At 31.5% G+C, this 20710-nt stretch overlaps 1 protein-coding gene across 1 annotated transcript in view; it reads right to left on the bottom strand.

Annotated features, from left to right (window-relative positions):
- Positions 1-20710, bottom strand: part of LOC145333023 (integrin alpha-PS1-like) — a 170749-nt gene that overhangs the window by 79590 nt on the left and 70449 nt on the right. The window contains exons 4-7 of the mRNA XM_080178176.1: positions 10305-10364; positions 9837-9928; positions 8884-8980; positions 8459-8531 (exon numbers count right to left, since the gene is read on the bottom strand). Coding sequence (XP_080034302.1) covers positions 8459-8531; positions 8884-8980; positions 9837-9928; positions 10305-10364 — 322 coding nt within the window. The remainder of the gene's footprint in view (positions 1-8458; positions 8532-8883; positions 8981-9836; positions 9929-10304; positions 10365-20710) is intronic.

Below are 20710 nucleotides of genomic sequence, written 5' to 3'. Positions count from 1 at the left end.
TAGGTCAAAGTTTGAAGGCCATATCTCAATCAGGGAGAAAGTACTGGCCCCCCAAAGTCGACTACTGAAAATCCAATTTTGAGCATAAGAAAAATGCGCTAAAACCATTTTTAGATGTTGTCACCTAAGTTTTTAATTTTCAACTTTACTGTACTTTTTCAACAAAAACTGTAATTTTTTTTGGTTGTTTCATAATTTCCCTTAAAAAACAAAGAAAATAAGCCATTAATCATTAAATTCTGATAACTATAAGTGGGGTAAAATTGCTTTCAAAAAAGGGCTCATAAAAAAAACACACTGTATATATGCTATCCTATTATATAAAGTAGGAAGCGTTTTTGTCTGTCCCGAAGGATCTCGCTAACCGCTAAACCGATATTGTTCTCCCTTACAGTGAAGCTTCTTTTTGGTCCTGAGAAGGTTTTAAACTATTTTTGGGGAGGGTGTCTTCAAAAAAAATTTTTTTATTCTTTTGAAACTCAAATTTAAAATGGGATGAGGTCAACTTTTCCCTCTCCTACCTTAAGTGCCCTTAGAGGCTTCTAGGGGTGTAGCCGCTAGTATTTAATATAACATTAGGGTCCCAATATGAAATAGTATTTCTCTATGTATATATACTATATCAATGATTACATTAAGGTTCTCGTGTAAAATAGCATTTCTCTATGTATATATACTATATCTATGATTACATTAAGGTCTTACTACGAAATAGTATTTCTCTAATATTAACGCCTCATTATGAAGTAGTATTTCTCCATGTATATTGTATATATACTACATCTATTATTACATTAAGGTCCCAGCATGAAATGCCTTGAGATTTTGATAATATCATCAACACATAACTTGCTACAAAATAACAACTTTTCCAGAATGGGATTCGAAACCGATTGGATTGACTGGAAAAGAACCGGTTCTCACTACACTGAAAATTCGCGGAAAACTGTTTATAAATAACTATTCTGCTATAGTCCTATTATATAAAATAGTAAGGTTTTCTTGTTCTTTAAGATCTCTCTAACCACTGAACGATTGAGTTCTTTATTGTAAGACAGCTACAGATAGATATCAAAATCATTTATTTTCTCGTATTCGTTCAAATCAGGTGGATAAAAACCGGTTCTCATCCATACGAAAAAAACTATTATTTCATTTACAAAGTTAAGTCCTGTGATGGTTTTAGGCTATTTCACTACCCTTCCTACAATAGATGTTAGCGGCGCAACATCCGTTAAAGACAACTGAACAAATACAAATTAGCAATTTAGACAAGAAAAATGAACATAAATACTAAGCTATAAAAATTGGAAAGAATTTTAATGAATATAATAGATTTAAAATCTGCATAAAATTTTAAGGATTTTTTATAAAATTCGTTTTTTATATAATTCATTATTTAAAAGCGCAAATCCAATTTAAGTTAATAAATTTTGACCAATAGGATAGGTGGATTGGAAACTACCTGCGCTCTAATTGGTTGAATGATGTACGTCACTTAAGCTTCTCCAATCAGGGCGCAGATAGTTTTCAATCCACCAATCACAGATGTCAAAATTATTTAACTTAATTTGTATTTGCGCTTATAGATAAAGAATTATACAAAAAACGAATTTTATAAAAATTCCTTAAAATTTTATGCAGATTTCAAATCTATTATATTCATTAAAATTCTTTCCAATTATTATAGCTTAATAAATACTGAAGAACAATTAGTGATAAAAATCTATATTTTTGAAGCACCATTTTGGCTATATGTATGAATTTCAAAATATGGCTTATTTCCTAAATCGTTATAACAGTAGCATTTTTACATGAGCTAGCCTAACAATAAACTGTTAAACTATTGTAGAAAAAGTTTTTAAAACTGGCATTAAATCAAAATATAATCATATTATTACTACACTATCTTTGTACAAATGGGCTTTAAACAGCGTTTTTTTAAGGAGCGCAGCTACTCTGTATATTACTTTTTATATAGGACACAGGGATCTTAAGGGATAAGACAATGGCTGATGTACATCCCCAATGATAATACATAAAATTATCTCTTGTGTAGATTAAAATTAGTGGTTGAAACGTTTGGACAATTAACTTAATGAGCCAACCAATCAAAATCTAACAAAAGTTCTTTAAAATGTTATAAATAAGAAAAAGTTTTTATAAACCTTTGGGGACTAGTGTAATAAACAGCCTAATGTCCCCTCCCTCCCTGGTATTACATAATGTAGAATGTAGATCAAGGGGCAAGACAATTATTTTCATTTCTACAATTTTGAAACATTTCATTATATCACCTACATTATTCAATTTTATTGTACTTCAATAAAAGATATAAAAATTACAATAAAACATTTACTAAAATTATCGCCTAATAAAAAAGAGAGTAAAACTATTTTAAAGTTTAACAAAACAAGAATAGTTATTTCTCGCATCGTATTATAAACAGCTTTCCGCGGTTATAGAATGTACAAATATAAGATTAAACCAGTTTTTTAGCCCCGAGGTGCCGAAGGCACGGTCTAAAAAAAATGGTTTTAATATTATGATTGTAAATTTTTATATTCGTAGATAGCTGGATATAATACGATGCAAGAGTTAGTTTTTTCGTATGGATGAGAACCGGTTCCTATCCACCGGATTCGAATGAATACAAGAAAAATATTTTCATAAGAAGCGCAGTAAATCAATAATCAAGAAATACAATAATTTTTCTTAACGTTGGATGAAGGAATGATGACGATACTACATTATGCAGTAGCTTTGAAAGAAAAAATTAGGAAGGGGCATATACAATGAATTTAAAACTATATTGCCCTTTGCCCCCTTCATGGTTTAAAAACTCGTTTTGAATCTTGATTAGGTTGTACAAACTAACAGTGTCTAAACTTTTTCACCAATAATTAGTATACAGTTATAGGGCAATGAAAAAAATATACAATTATTATCAATTTCATCATACATATTGAAATAAGATATTAGGAAAGTTGATTCAACTTGCATAAAATTCTCCTTTTATTAGATATGTATTTAAGTGTCATTAAAAAGTAGTCTGGCGAGACAAATATGTATGCACAAAAATTCAGTGATTGACTTTATAAGATATTGAATTGTCCAATTGATTTAAAACACTGCATATATGTTGAAAATCTTTAAGCTATATTTAATTTTAATCTATTCAAGTAATAGAAACCATAGGTTTTAGAAGTTTGAAAATTTTGTTTTATGACTCGGTTGATGCTTTTTTTCTATAATTATAATACAACTCGTGTAATGTTTTGTGAATGTTGTTATCCTTGTTTATAGAAATACCGTCTTAATCTTCAATTGATCTAATGGAGTGTTTTAACATCTCCATAAAACATCACAAAATATGTTAACACAAAACAGACAATATATAGGTTGAATATTTTGATAAAATGAATAGCCCCCCCCCCCCCCAATTAAATAATTTCAGGAGTGTTAGGAGTCTATACCGACCAAGCAAATATAGTTTGATTCCCGTCTACAAGAGACAAAATAAATTGAAATAATTGCTAAAATCGAAATATATTTTCATGTCTTAAAAACATTCTTACTTTAAAATAAAAAGGTGTTAAAAAAGTAATAGGTATTTTGCTTCTTTTCAATATTGGCTAAATGGAAGGAACATGCCCATCTGTTAGAGCTACTTTTTATCACTTCATAAATGAACTAAAATAACACATTTTTGATCAAAAATAAGATAGAACGGAATTATCTTTCTCTTCTGTAAGAAATGTACAGTATAATAGAGCATATTTAAAGGCTACCAAAGGCAGATATATCCTAGATAAAATTTATGCTTTAATTAAAGTGTTTAAGACGTACTAGAAATACATACAAACAAGCCTTCTTACATGGTTGGTGGTTTACCTTAAGTTGCCTTTTGAGCAATGAACCCAATTCTTTCCTTATTTTGAAACAATTGGAAAGAAGGTGGGTAGGGGAATAGTTTTTCGTTTGTTTGTTCATCTTTTGAGAGCTGGTTTTGTAATATTATATAGGTGTAAGTATAGGAAAAAGACAATCCCATATCCCCCATATTTCCAATTTATTGAAAAAAAATGGAGGGGGGGGGGGGTTAGGGTCAGTGCTCAACAGGTATTTTGAGTGAAATCACCGATTTTTTACGTGATCAATGTGTTTTTTTCAAGTATATAGAAGAAAAGTTAAGGGTATAAAAATAGCTTTGGTACTGTTGGATGAAATCTTCATTAAAAGATATTACATTGTCCTCAATTTAGCTTGCTAACATGGAAATCATGTATTAATCAGTTATCTCATCCAGTAGGAGGGGAGGGGATGCAGTAAATGGGTGGAAGGGGTAAATTGTTATTTTAGCCCATTGCGTGCGTGTTTTACTTTATTAGAGAACTAGTGGTTTCGCCCCTAGCCTCTAGGGGCTTTGCCCCAAGAGGTTTAATCAAACCAATTTTTCGTATTTTAGATTTAAAAGAAAAATTTAAAAAAAAAATTTTTTTGGGGGGGGAAGTTTTTTTTTTGGGGGGGGGGATAATCGACCCCACTATTTTAATTTTAGTTTTAAAAAGAAAAATTTTTTTTTTGGGGGGGTATTTTTTCTATTTGGGGGGGTTGGGGGTGTCCCACCCCCCAAGAAAATAGTTATAAACCTTCCCGTGACCTATGAAAAGCTAGCCTGTAAAGGGGAACCTGATCGGTTCAGCGGTTAGCGAGATCCTTAACTACAAACAAACAGACACACAGACAAACAGACATACAGACAAACAGACAGACATCGTTCTACTTTGTATTATAGATTTGAAAATTTCTTCATTGTTCAAGAATAATTTACACACACACTCACACAAACCCACAAAGACATATTATTTGTCAATGTATTATCTAGATGTCGACATGGATAGACATGGATGATTTTCCATACACAGATTTTACTACTGATAATCATAGATTTGTTTTCCCAAAAATTTCTAAGAAAATGTTGTATAATAATACATTTTTTTAATAATGATCATTTTAATAGATCATTGCTTGTTTATCAAAAAGTCCCTGAAATAAATTAAAATATCATGTGAATTTTTAACCTTAACCCATAGAAGAACTTTAACAAAAAGTAGAACAAGAATATTGGTAGCTAATTCTGCACTATATAGCCTTTACTTATCCTATCCTATTATATAGTGGAAAATGGACTGTAAATAGTCTTCCCCCATTTTTTTCATCCTAACCTTACTATATTTTCACATGCCAATGCTTTTGAAATTCAATTTTGTAGAATATTTATCAAAGTTTGAAAATGTATTGACAATTCTATTGTTAATTTTGACACAAATGTGAAGGGGAAATGAAATTTGGTGTTTCAACAATACTCGAAATAATTTGAACAAAAAGCTATTTTTAAAAAAATAAACGATTATTGAACCCCATTCTAAATTCATATATCTTAACATACCCCCCTAAAATTAAAATATAGTGGGGGGGAGGGGGGCTTTCTTGCTCCTTTTAATTATCCTTAAGATTAAAACTTTATTTTTTTTAGGGATTACCTTTATGATAAATGGCTGTTTTGAAATTATTGAGCAATTGTGGGAATTCTTGAAATAGTGATCTTTTTGGTAGAAGGAGTAAGTAATTTTCAGGGCTTGGCAGCCTCACGTTAGCCTCAGGAAAATCAACCTTTTACAATTTTTATACAATAATTTTTGAACCCTCCAAACGGGTTTAAACTTGAGGCTTAATCGCGGCTGATGTGTGAGTGCCGAGCCCTGGTAATTTTGATTTCAAATAAAGGGAAATCTATTGTTCCTATACCTATAGAATAGATGGATCAATTCCTAGATTATGACCATATAAATTTGGAGTAAAATTAATCTATTTTCTTTTTCATATGTTATAAAAGTAACAGGATGTCTGTAGCTTAATATCTCCACTAACAGCTGAACCGATATGGTTCTCATTTACAGGTGCAGGGAAGGTTCATAACTATTTTGGGGTTGAGCACCGCCTTAAACTTCCCAAGATAAAACGCCCCTTGGGAGGGTTGACCCCCCAAATAAAATACGGTAAAATCCGAAAAGAAAAGAGTTCCTTAAAAATAATGTTTGTCACATGGCTTGACGTGAACACAAATACATTATTTAATCAACTTACAGAACAAAAAGTGCTGTTTAAGCAGAAAATAGTAAAACTGCATTATTACAACGTTTTTATAATTTAAAAAATATTTATTAGTATGCATAAAAAAGAAAAAAAAGGAGCATATAGGGTCATTTTTAGGGTTAAGTGTTAATTTCACCTTTTAATCTTTTACAAAGCTTGGCTACTCTATAACTCACTTTGTCTGTATGTTCTATATAAGGGGAGCTGCAATTTACTCAGCTGATATCAAAGATATTCGACTATTTTTTAAAATCATACCGTATGTCCGCTCGTCCAAAAATTATTGTAATATGGGAAATGATTTACTCTGCTGCTACATAAGACAGAATTCTAAAATTTCTAGTAAACATTGTTCAAGATATTATGTCAAATAAATTATATGTTATGAATGATGCCATCCTTGTTAACTTTTAACCCCCTTGAGATCTTTAAAAATATATAAATTACAAAACTGTTTAATTTACAATTATCCTTATATAAAGTAACTAGCGGCTTCGCCCCTATTCTCTAGGGGCTTTGCCCCAAGAGGTAATTAATAAAGAAAAGAAATTGAGGATGCAGTCACGAATTTCAAACTGATTTTAAAAAAGGGCGATTTTTTTTGGAAGGGGGGTTGGGGGTGTTCCACCCCCCCAAGAAAATAGCCTAAACCCACCACAGAACAAGTAGGTATAATTCCTGAAGAGTAAAATCCAATCGGTTCAGTGGTTACCAAGATTTTAAGGGACGGACGGACAGACATCATTCAACTTTGTATTATAGATATGGTCTCTGTACGTCTGTCCGTCCTTCTGTTTGTCAGTAGCCTAACCTAACCGCTGAACCTATTGCCACTCGGCTCTACTTTTCAGGTAATATAGATACTGATCCTGCGGTGGTTTTAAGCTATTTTGTTGGGTAATGGCATATCATACAGTGCACTATCCTTGATTTCTCATTTCATGGGGCAAAGCCCCAAGAGGCTAGGTGCGTTAATCGAAACATAGTTATTAATTTGTTTTAAAAACTTGTTCCTATAAAAAAAACTGCACTTTTAAGTAAAGCCTTCATATTTAGGTGTCTATAAATTTCTCTAAATTGTTTGTGCAAAAAATGCGCAAAAAACAATAATAATTGTATATGACCTTTGCGTGTTTTTATATGTTTTTTTTCTACACATGTTTCATGTTAATTTATCATATATCAGTAGAAAATAGAATTATAGATGGATAGATAGATAATTATTTACAGAAAATTTTATAATTGATATGACAAGAATAGACTATAATTAGAAAATAGATAGGTAGATAGAGGTATAGATTAAAAATTGAAAATTAATAATATAAAAAAAGATAGTATAGATATAGTACATAGATAGATAATAAGATCTTAGAAATACCAATTTGAAGTTATAAGATATATCATAGATAAATAGATTAACATATTTATTTTAAGAATGATAGACCGATAGAAGTCCTGTTATTTCGTGATACTTTGTAATCTTTTTTTTGCAAAGAAATCCTCTGCAAATAGTTTTTAACTCAGGGATTAAGAGATAGTTTCCCGACAAAAAATACAGGAAAATCAGTAATAGTCATTTAGTGCATCGCATTATAGACAGCATTCCGCGGATATTAAAACCCTCAGGAATAATGAAACTGGTATTAATATTAATGATTTTTATTTTGATATTCGTAGAAAACTGTCTGTAATACGATGCCATACATGATTGTCAGTTCAGCTGAGAAACGGTTCTAATCCAGCGGATTATTTTCAGTTTAGAGGCCATACTGGGAACATCTTTATTGCTAGATTTTTTAGTATTAATCATCCCTTAACCCTGGCTAAAAACATGTGCATATCATAACTTTGCAAAAAAAATCATGTTTTTCGACAATTGTTTTTTTTGCTCAATGTCCTTCTTCTTATATGAAATTATACAGATATTTAAAAATATGAAATTTAATAATAAAACTACAGTTATATATAACACAAATTTATATAAAAATGTTATTATTAATGAGTTATATTTAAAAGAATCAGATAGATTACAAAAAAGATAAATATTAAAGTAATTAATCTTAAGTACTAAATCATAAAACTATTGGGGCCCAAATTATGTAAAACAAAATTACCCCTTAGAATAAAGTTAGTAGTTCATACTATCTAAACAAGATTTAGAAAATAAATTTCTTTGTTTTTAAGGTACACCTTTTTTCTAGTATAAATTTCTTCTCATAAAAATGTTATTCCTGCGCTACTAATGGACATACTTTTCCTTGTTTGACAAATCCCCAACTCTTGAAAATGAAATTAGTACCTGGCAATATCCCCACTGTTCATGGGCAGCGGAAGTGTCACGGCCAGCACATGGCTCCCAAGTTTCTTCGTGTCTAAAAATGGATTTATTATTACTTGGATATTACACCAGATTAGCATGTACTCAAATAAAGTGAAACTTGTAGCGGGTTAAAATTACGATACATCAATCCCCCCCCCCCTCCACCCCATCACTTACTACTTGATTAACGATCTGACCAATAAATAACATAGGAAATAGCAGACTAAATTGACGACATCAGACCCTCCTGTCATAATATCCACGTTTATTCTACATCAATTTGTCTAAATCACAGGGCTTTTAGTAAAAAAAATGATAAAAAATTTAATTGCTACATGACAGAAAAAGATTGATTTGTTTATCTGTGAAAAAAAAGTATATTAAAGAGTAAATAATATACTTACTTTAAGCTCTGTGATAATGTATAGCAGAGTCCCTGGCCCCAGGAGTATCCAGGTCCAACACGTTCATAGCGATGGGCACATACTATCACTTTCTTTCCTAAGATAAAAAAATAATTAGGTATATATAATCCTGGCCCCAGGAGTATCCAGGTCCTACACGTTCATATCGATGGGTACATACTATCACTTTCTTTCCTAAGATAAAAAATAATTAGGTCTATATAATCCTGGCCCCAGGAGTATCCAGGTCCAATGCGTTCATATCAATGGGCAGGGCACATACTATCATTTTCTTTCCTACGATAAATTATAATTATGTATAAATAATCCTGGCCCCAGGAGTATCCAGGTCCTATATGTTGATATAGATGAGTTATCCATGAGTTATCGTATCTTGGAGGCTCCTTGTAACTAGGAATAAATAATTTACTTGGCCCATGTGAGTTGACCGACACTTCCAGTTACAGGTCATCCAAGTAGACAAGTAGATAGAAACAAAATTTTCAATTTTACCTGGCCCTTGTGAGTTGACCGACACTCCCAGCCACTGGTCATCCAGGTTTTCATCATATCTTGGAGGCTCCTTGTAACCAGAAATATATAATTTACCTGGCCCTTGTGAGTTGACCGACACACCAAGCCACTGATCATCCAGATAGACAATTAGATAGATAGATAGAAACAAAATTTTCAATTTATCTGGCCCTTGTGAGTTTACCGACACACCAAGCCACTCGTCCTCCAGGTAGGCAGATAGATAGAAACAAAATATTCAATTTTACCTGGCCCATGTGAGTTGACCGACACACCAAGCCACTGGTCATCCAGATAGAAAATTAGATAGATAGATAGAATTTTTTTTTCAATTTTACCTGGCCCTTGTGAGCTTACCGACACACCAAGCCACTAGTCCTCCAGGTAGGCAGATAGATAGAGACAAAATATTCAATTACCTGGTCCTTGTGAGTTGACCGACACACCAAGCCACTGGTCATCCAGGTTTTCATCATATCTGGGAGGCTCTTTATAACCAGGTACTACAGATCTAAAAAAATAATTAAAGTTGTTTTGATAGATTTATTTATACCAATAAGAAAAGTACAACTTCTTCTAATTTTAATCCTTTTAAAATGCAGTTGGACAATACGTATAATATTGATTAGAAAAGTTATCGAAAATATCTTGCTTAATACTGAACCGATTGAGTTCTCCATGTTAGGGAACCTTAACATAGGGATGTTAGTGACGGTTTTAGATTTTTTTTGAGATTTTGACTTGGAATAGTTTTATGCTTTTTTCCTACCCCCTTAAAAATAATTTTGAATGAACAGTAGTATATCAGCAGCTTGCGACCAACGTCCATACTAAGCTAGGTATTAAAGAGTAGTTACTCTATAATTCACCAAGTGTGTCTGTCCTACCTTAGTGGTGTACAGTCATCTTCTCGTTGGCTTAGAGGACAACTCCACAACACACCAGTTCTGAAAGAAAAATTAAAATATTAAAACAAGGATGATAACATCACTAATCAGCGAAGCATAAAAAATTATGGATGGACAAATGGACAAAAGCATTTATAAAGCAGATGTTCAGTGTCATACAAAAATGTATACCTAAAAAATGATGAAACTTATTTACATAAAATATGTATTGGTCATTTGTAGCATAACTGACAGACTACGGACCAAGTTAATTGTGGATACTCTTTGATAAAAGAAATCTACACAACAAATTTCAGCTGTCTATCGCAAACAGCAACCGAGAAAATCACGTTTCCCAGGCACGTTTTAAATTAAGAGAAGCTTCTCTAATTGATTATAGTTTTATAACATGCTATTGAAATATGAGTATAATTTGGTTTAAATGATAATCAAAAGATTTTTTAAAAGATTCTATTTTTCGAATATAGCTTTTTCACTGTTACTGTTGTTGTTTATTTTAAGCATTAATGAAAATTAAAACTGTTAACCCATTGAAACAATCGATATATAACTACTTGGATGATGCACCAGATTTACATAAACTCCTATAAATTGATACTCACATCTGGCTAAAATAACTATATTGTCCTTCCACCTCTTAACCCAATCCCGTCCCCTCTTACTGGTTGAACGACTGACCAATAAATGAGGTTCATATTAGCTTGCTAAATTGACGACAAATTTTCCCCTGTCAATACATCCACGTATACTATATCCATTATTAAAACAGATTCTAATGTAAGTTAAGAGTCATTATTTTCATATTTTCTTAACATAAATAGCATATATGTATGCAAAAAACGTACAGGGTGGCTATTTAAAAGTGTGCTTTATAGATTTTTAGTGGCGCGCAGCTACTCCAAAATGTAGGTTCTATCAAACGACCAAAAATTTATTTTCCGTGACCGTATAACTAACAAGAATTTATATTAATAAAATATAATTATTTTTATCTACCGTTGAAATACCCTTGTAAATGGCCTGAAACCTGTAAGCTAACATAAACCTTTAATAAAATTAAAGACTTGTTACTTAAGCCAATTAAGAGATCTTTAGGGACACAGATAGATCTACATTCTACATATACGATCAAAATTTCTAGGTCTTTTATTTTTTTTTCAGACACCCTGTACCCTCCACCAAAAAAAAACAGACATCAAAAGGCTTTTTAGATCATGAACATCATATGTTGAAAAAAGTTCTTTGGAAGACACGAGCCTTAAATCATTTTTATGTCGTACAGCTACTCTATAATTTAATACATCCGTTTTTAAAATTATAGTCTGTCTATCTTTCTTTTCGATTTATCTTTAAACTTGTTAAGCTGTCTGTTAGTGTATATCTTTTCTGTATATTAGTTTATCTATCTGTCTGTCTATCTGTAAGTTTCCCTAATATGTGCTTGTTTGTATATCTATATGTCTGTCTGTCTATCTGTCTGTTTATCTGTCTATGTATCTGTCTGTATATCTGTCTGCTTATCTGTCTATCTATCAGTGTATATCTGTCTGTTTATCTGACTGTATACAGTGTATAATGTATGTATATATATCTGTCTGTTTATATGTATGTTTATCTTCCTGTCTATCTGTCACTTTATCTGTCTGTCTATCTATTTATTTTTCTTTAAGTCATATTTTTTATGTCTATATATCTGTTTCTCTATATGTTAGTTTGTCTGTTTATTTGTCTGTCTATCTGTCTTTATCTATGTATGTTTTTTTGTCTCTCCGTTTGACTGTTTCTCTGCATTTTAGTTTGTCTATCTATCTATTGGTTTATCTATATTTCATTTTGTCTGTCTCTTCCATATAATTTACTTTGTCTGACTGTTTGTATGTTTCTCTTTTTGTCGGTCTATCAGTCTGTTTCTTTACATGTTCGTTCTAGGAAAAATCAATTTGATAAAAATTAAGTCTAATTGTTTAAGCGGAACTATAGTCTTTAAGTTTAAGTGATCTATGCAAGTGAATACAGACATATTTTCATCAATTTAAATCGTATAATGAATATAGCAGGGAGGGAGGGGACATTGAGCTGTTTATCACACTAGTCCCCAAAGTTTTATAATCACATTTTCTTTTTAGTTGCTTAACAACTTTGGGGACTGTCGAATTGTCGAATGTCCAAACGTTACTAATTATAATCTACATAAGTGGTAATTTTGTGTATTATCATTGGGGAGGTATTTCAATTATTTGGCCATTGTCTAGTCCCTTTAGATCCCTGAATATTCTAACAGCCAAACCGTTTTATAGGTATGTAATTTTTTTTATATATTTTTATTTGAAAATCTATCTCGACAAAAATTACAAGATTCAATTCAAATCCACATAAGAATAAGTGTCCCAACTCTATGCAAAGATATGTATGTATGTATGTGTGTGTGTATGTGTGCGTATCTGTGTGTGTGTGTGTGTGTATGTGCAACTTTTGGCATATCATGACTTAAATATTTCTCTTTCAATTATGCCAGGGATAAAGAGATAGGACAAGGGATGATAAAACAATCTCATCCCCTTATAACCGCTGACTGTTTAACTTGACAATAAAAGTACAAGTATAAAAATATAGATGTGTAATCCTGACCAAAGTAGTAAAGACCTTTTCGTCTGTTAGCAAATTACTTGCATGTAATTGGCTGTGTTTATATTTCCGATTCTATTAGCTGATTTCAAAGACCCAATACAAGATCGGGACAAGGTCCCCACCTTATGGACAGAGTTAAATATAGCTCAAGCCCCCTCTATTCTTTTACTTTACTAATTTGACAATGGTATCCTCCTTGGCTATGTTTGGGGATGTCTATGGCTATGTATCCTTCCCCCTCCCGAATTGCACAACGTTTTTTTATATCAAGCCAGAAAATCTATAGGGTGATTTACTGTTTTAGCTAAAATCACACGCGTTTATTTTTCGTATTAAGAAAACACCAATTTTGTTCTTCCCATATTTTGCTTAAATCGTGCATCATACCAAATCATGTCTTACATGCCAGCAGGGATCTAGGGGGATAAGCCATTGGACGATTGATATAAATCCCCAATGATGATAAACAAAATTACCCTATTTGTAGATACAATTAGTGGTTGAAACTTTTAGACACCCAACTTAATGAACCAAACAACAAAAAATCCAATAAAAGCCCTCAACGTTTCAAGCAAATGAATAAGAAAACGTTATTATAATGGCGTTTAGATTGATGTACTAAATCTAAATAAATGATCTGCGATTTGCTTACAATACCTTCCAAAATGAATTTATATTTTAATTTCAGCCAGATAGTTTTTTTTGTTATGGCTTGCTTTTTAAAAACTTTCGCAGGAATGAATTTACACTGTTGAAAGATGTATCTAAAAATTATGCTTGAAATTGGAATAGGGGTTAAAGACATACGAAAGATATAAAAAAAAGATATAGGAATGAGAAGAGAGAGAGAGAGAGAGAGAGAGAGAGAGCGAGAGAGAGAGAGCGAGAGAGAGAGAGAGAGAGGGAGAGAGAGAGAGAGATAGATGAAGGGAGAGAAAGAAAGATAAAACAGTTATCAATAATTTCAACCAAATTAAATGAGAGCAAAATTAAAACAAACAAAAAAATCAAATTATATTAAAATACTAAAATATTATTAAGTATTTATAATAGGTTTATTGGATCATAGACAGCTTTCTGAGGATATTAAAATGAAAAGAAAAAAAATAATTTAAATAAGTATAAATATTATTTTATGCTTAATTTGTTTTATAGCAACTTATAAAGTTTACTATACGTTAGCTTTCATGTTTTTGTTGTTTCGTTAGGACATAAGATCAAATGATGTGATATAAAGTGTACCTTATTTTGCATAAATAGACCATCTTTTTGTTGCGAAGCTACTCTATAATTGACTGTGTATTGGAATCTATTACTTTGCCCTTCTGTGACGTATAGTTGTTTATCTATCTTGCTATTTTACTAATTAACTATCTTCAATATCACTATTGCTTTCTCCCATTCTTTTTATATTCTTTTCAATCAATGCATTTTAGAATGATATTTCAGTAAGGCTTCTAAACCTATTAATATCCGTTGATTAGAACCGGTTCTCTGCCATACTTAAAAAAACTGTTTATCTTTTAACTTTTCATTTTAATATCCGCAGAAAGCGAAGCGAAAAATAACTATTTCTTGTTAAATAAATAGATAGATAGATCGATATTTAAATTTGCATATTCGGTCGAGATCTATGCTTGGAAACACTTATAATTCAATAATTCTAATCGGCATCTTATTTTGGAAAAATATAAAAATAAGAGAGAATGCCTTTCGTGTTTTTTTTTTACCTAAGGTTTGGTTATCTTAACTTATATTACTATATATGGTAGACCAGCAGGGTAAGGGCATCGCATATATAGGCGCAATTGGTTTTAGGCATAAAGAAAAAAACTAACCCTCTCTTATTTTCAATTTATTTAAAAATGAGTAACGAAGGGGTTTTAAGCCCGATAGGTATTTTGGGAGAAACTACCAGCTTAAATCAAACCCCTATTTTGACTTTAAAATAAAGTCTTGAGATTGGTTTAGACTATTTTCTGCCATCTACCTATCCCCCCTATAAAATAAAATGCCTCTATATACTAGTGAAAAAAAGAAAAAGAGAGAGAGAGAAAAAATTGAAAATGGAGAAAGATAAATTATTTTTAGCGAGAAAAAAACTAAAAAATTTTGTTATTATAATCCTTTGGGAGGAAATTAATTACATATCCTTAACTTGCAAGCGAGATCAAATGTAATGAAAAAGGTTCAGAGTTTAAATGGGATCAAAATATGTATATTAACAAGAACAATAAAATACATGAGTGCATAGCCATATTGTGCATTATTCTACTTGATTTTCTGTCTGCATATCTGTCTGTTGTTTGTCTGTCTGTTTGTTTGTCAGTTTATCTAGAATTGTATTTCTGTTTATCTTTTTATTTATCTGTCTGTTTGTTGGTCTGTTTGTTTGTTTGTCTGTCTGTTTGTCTGTCTGTTTGTCTGTTTGTCTGTCTGTTTGTCTGTCTGTTTGTCTGTCTGTTTATCTGTCTGTTTGTCTGTCTGTTTGTCTGTCTGTTTGTCTGTCTGTTTGTCTGTCTGTTTGTCTGTCTGTTTGTCTGTCTGTTTGTCTGTCTGTTTGTCTGTCTGTTTGTCTGTCTGTTTGTCTGTCTGTTTGTCTGTCTGTTTGTCTGTCTGTTTGTCTGTCTGTTTGTCTGTCTGTTTGTCTGTCTGTTTGTCTGTCTGTTTGTCTGTCTGTTTGTCTGTCTGTTTGTCTGTCTGTTTGTCTGTCTGTTTGTCTGTCTGTTTGTCTGTCTGTTTGTCTGTCTGTTTGTCTGTCTGTTTGTCTGTCTGTTTGTCTGTCTGTTTGTCTGTCTGTTTGTCTGTCTGTTTGTCTGTCTGTTTGTCTGTCTGTTTGTCTGTCTGTTTGTCTGTCTGTTTGTCTGTCTGTTTGTCTGTCTGTTTGTCTGTCTGTTTGTCTGTCTGTTTGTCTGTCTGTCTGTCTGTCTGTTTGTCTGTTTGTTTGTCTGTCTGTTTGTCTGGCTATTTGTATGTCTGTGTGTCTTTCTATTTGTCTTCATGTTTGTCTAGCTCTTTGTCTAGCTGTTTGTCTGTCTGTTTGTCTGGCAGTTTGTCTTCTGTTTTTCTGTCTGTTTGTCTGTCTGTTTGTCTGTCTGTTTGTCTGTCTGTTTGTCTGTCTGTTTGTCTGCCAGTCTGTTTGTAAGTCTGTCTGTCTATCTGTTAAACAGTTTATAACTTATAGGGAAGCTTCTTAAATATTTCTAAGAACATATGTTTAGGAATGAAACGAATATTTAAAATTTGTATCACAAGAAAATTAGACAAAAAGAAGTGATAAGAAAACATTATTAAAAGGTTTTCATCAAAAAGTGAGAGAGATAGGACAATAGCATTTTTATTAATCCACTACGATTATGATTTGTATTTTGTGCAATATCATAATTTTATTAAATTGAATATGCTATTTTTTTGCAATATGCAATAAATTTAAATGACAATCTTAAACATATCAAGAACATTTTTAGAATTCCAAAAGCAATATAATACATGTATACTATATTGTATAATTTTCAGGGATAAAAGGATAGGACAACGGTTTATAAATTATCAAATCATTCATGCCCTTCCCTTAATATCTAAAAATTTAAGGAGTGCCTTTATCTTTTTGTCATCCCCTTGAGGCTTACATCCTCCTGACAAAACCCTGTCTACGCAACTAGTCCGAACAATTAATTACTCAATGTTTGGACATCCCTTGCTTCCCTGTAAAGAAGAAGGGTGGTGCCCCGTTAAGAAAACAATAGTGTTGTGTTATCATCATCGCAAAAATGGCCATTTTGCAAGGAGATAGAATCAATTATCAAATAGAAATCCCTATATAAAAGTAACAGGATGTTTGTCTGTACCTAAGGATCTCTCTAACCGCTGAACTGATATGGTTCTTTACAACGTAGCTACTCATAGGCCAGGGAAAGCTTTAAAAATATTTTGGTGGAGGGTACCACCACCCCACCAGGAGAAATCATCTCTAGAAAAAATGAACCCACCATTAAATATTTAGATTTTCGTAAAACTAAAAATGGGGTGTTGGTTGCTCCATTTAAAACTAAAATAAAATGTTGGGGTCGAATTAAACCTCTACCACCTCAAGTGCTCCTACAGACCTCTATGGACGTAGCCGCTTGTTAATCATATTATCAAAACTTGAGGAGCATTTTATCAGCTGATATATTTTAAACATAAAAAATCCTCTCTGACAAGGATATTAACTTTTAGGTCATTTAATCATAAAATTGAGTCAAAAATGATATACAATCCTAAATACCCATACAATAATTACAATAATTATAATTTAACAAGGATGACAACATCCATAAATAGTTAAGCACAAAAAAATGGACAAACGTAACGTTTGGTGATCATAAAAGGAGAAAATAACACGAGGTAACTATTTATATCTTTTGAAGCATAACCGACATGCCAACGAACCTAGTATAATATATGCTGGAAGCTTATTGATATATAGAATCTTCAAAAAAATCATCCATCTTAAATCTTAAATAGGAACTAAGAAAATCAAGTATCCCCATGGCCCCAAGAATGTTTAGGTTTCTTCAGAGGGAAGAATTATCTCCTGCCCATTGTCCCATGCCTGTATACCTGCACATAATACTTTATGTATAGGTGTGAATAACATATTATTTAAAGCCTACAGCCGGCTAATAATTCTTCAGAGGCCGCTTTCTCTGGTCCTTCCTAATCCTGTTGTTACAGTACAGTTAATACTTCGCATACACTGTTAAATTACTGTAATATTAAAGCAACAAAAGATCTCTGAAACATATTTTATGTATATTCTTGATTTTAAAAGTTTAAACAAAGTAACATATTTTTTTTTCTTTATTGGCAACAATTACAGTAAAACAGGTCATTCCCTCAAAGTGCCCTATTGAGCAAAGAAATACCCCTTTAAAATTTTATTTTAGTTGTTTATTACTTTAAGTGAGGTTAGGTTAGGTTATATTGAGTACGTGGTAGCAACACAGGGTTAAAACATCGTAGATAAAGAAGACAGGCATATATATTTTCCCTTTTGTCATGGCTTTGAAACAGATGAATATCTGCTGGATTAGAACTGGTTCTCAACCATACTGAAAAATCATGTATATCATCGTTTTACAAACAGTTTTCAACGAATATTAAAATAACAAATATAAAATTAAGTTAAGTTACCCGGGTTTTATTCCTATAATTTTTTATTTTAATATCCGCTGAAAGCTGTCTAAAACACGATGCGAAAAATAACTACTCCTTGTTTTTCAAAATCTGTTTTATCGTAGTATTGTGAAGACATATTTAGAAAATGTTGATTGGTATGAATAATTCTATTTTCTGTATTATTGTGTGGACATATCTAGAAAATGTTGATTGGTATGAATAATTTTATTTTCTGTTTTATTGTGGGGACATATCTAGAAAATGTTGATTGGTATGAATAATTCTATTTTCTGTATTATTGTGTGGACATATCTAGAAAATGTTGATTGGTATGAATAATTTTATTTTCTGTTTTATTGTGGGGACATATCTAGAAAATGTTGATTGGTATTAATAATTTTATTTTCTGTATTATTGTGTGGACATATCTAGAAAATGTTGATTGGTATGAATAATTCTATTTTCTGTATTATTGTGTGGACATATCTAGAAAATGTTGATTGGTATGAATAATTATATTTTCTGTTTTATTGTGTGGACATATCTAGAAAATGTTGATTGGTATGAATAATTTTATTTTCTGTTTTATTATGGGGACATATCTAGAAAATGTTGATTGGTATGAATAATTTTATTTTCTGTTTTATTGTGGGGACATATCTAGAAAATGTTGATTGGTATGAATAATTCTATTTTCTGTTTTATTGTGGGGACATATCTAGAAAATGTTGATTGGTATGAATAATTCTATTTTCTGTTTTATTGTGGGGACATATCTAGAAAATGTTGATTGGTATGAATAATTTTATGCATTGTGCTCATTTGTGAACAATCACATTCACGAACAGAGACTTGGAGTCGGATATTTCAAAGTACCCAAAGTTTTATAACCACGTAATCTTAAAACTTTGGGTATTATTGTTGAATTTTGTATAGTTTGTTCCAAACTATGTAGTAGTGGCTATAACCAATAATATGATAAGGGGCAATTTTGTTTATCATCAATATTGGGTATATATTTAAATTTATCGTTCATTTTCTTATCCCTTTACTCCATTTACTTAGCTGCTATAAAGGATAGCAAGCACTCCTGGTATAGGATAAAATCACAATTCCCCCCCCCCCCCCCCCCAAGTACCTAATGAACCAACTTCAAAGTGTTATCACGGGGGGGGGGGGGGTAGACAAACACATAAAAGGTTACCATGAATTTTGACATATAAAAATGTGATGAAATGAAGGAATAATTAGGGGCAAGGAAGGACATTTGAAAGTAACTTAACTTTCTCCATAAATTCAACCCTATAAAATTACTTCAACAATAAATTTTTGGTATTTATAAAATCTTTCATTATCCTTATATGCAAAAAGTGTGAGTTTTGGGGAAGATTAATTTCACGGCCATTGTCATATCTCCCCATTCTTGAGGGGTGTGAGTAAATATGGTTGAAATCATTGAGTATCTATTCTTCATACTTATATGTAGGCTTATGTACAGACAATGAAGTCAATATATTTATTACACATTGGATTAAAAAGTGTTATCGTTAATTTAAGCACGATAGAATTATCCTATCGATTTTAAACTTGGCTCAGTGATTCTTGTATTAGTAGGTTATAGGAGTAACATCTCTTTACTCATTTTAACAATGTTATTTTTTTACTTTTTTGACTACAGTATTTTATGTGAAATAATTGTCCTATTCATCTGTTCTTGAAAAACTGATTTCTCGGACAAAAAAGTACAAAATAAGCGAAGCATCTCTATAATCAAGTCCTGGAAATTATATTATGTCTTAGATCTTTATCCTTTATTTTAACAGTTTTGCTAACAAATTTTAGTTTGAACTTATGCAATTATATTCTGCTTATTCAGTTCAGACACTCTACAAGTGTTAATATTAGTTTGTCTTATTTTAGAGGTTTGCCTTAATGAATGTTGTCATATTTATTATATAACTTATTAGTTGTTTCGTATAAACATAAGACTAGACCTCTCATTAAGAATTTTGGCAAATTCAAGCACATTCAAGCTTATATATACTATAAATGTCCATTGTCCATATAAACACGTTAATATTACATTCTTATCAAAATTGCATATTCTTCGTTTTGTTTTCTCATTTAAATGAATTTATTTTGATAAATATCAATATATGATCATGTATAAAGAAAGAAACCCTCATAAATGAATTAGTACAATTGTCAGTTTGATGGGGATTAACAGCAATTTTTTTTTGTGAAAGTTTGTCGCAATAAACCAATATCTTAGGATATCTTAATAAATACTCATATAAAAACTAAAAAGATATAAAAAATTAAAGGGAATGCAGGCAACTAATAATTAATATTATTGAAATAAAAGCGACCCCTAAACAATTTAGATAATAATTAAAAATAGAACCAGATTGAAATAAATTATCGTAAAATTTCTTATCCTATTATATATAGTAATAAGCTTATTTTCTAACCACTAAACCGATGTGGTTCTCCTTTACAATGAAGCTTCTTACAGATCCAGAAAGGTTTTAAACTATTTTGGGGGAGGGTATCTCTCACATTAGTTGTCCCTAGAGGCTTCTAGAGGAATAGCCTCT

This window comes from Acartia tonsa, chromosome 12 (genome assembly GCF_053477335.1).
Source record: "Acartia tonsa isolate MP-2025a chromosome 12, ASM5347733v1, whole genome shotgun sequence".
NCBI classification, from domain to species: domain Eukaryota; kingdom Metazoa; phylum Arthropoda; class Copepoda; order Calanoida; family Acartiidae; genus Acartia; species Acartia tonsa.
This window is presented reverse-complemented; position numbering and strand designations above follow the sequence as displayed.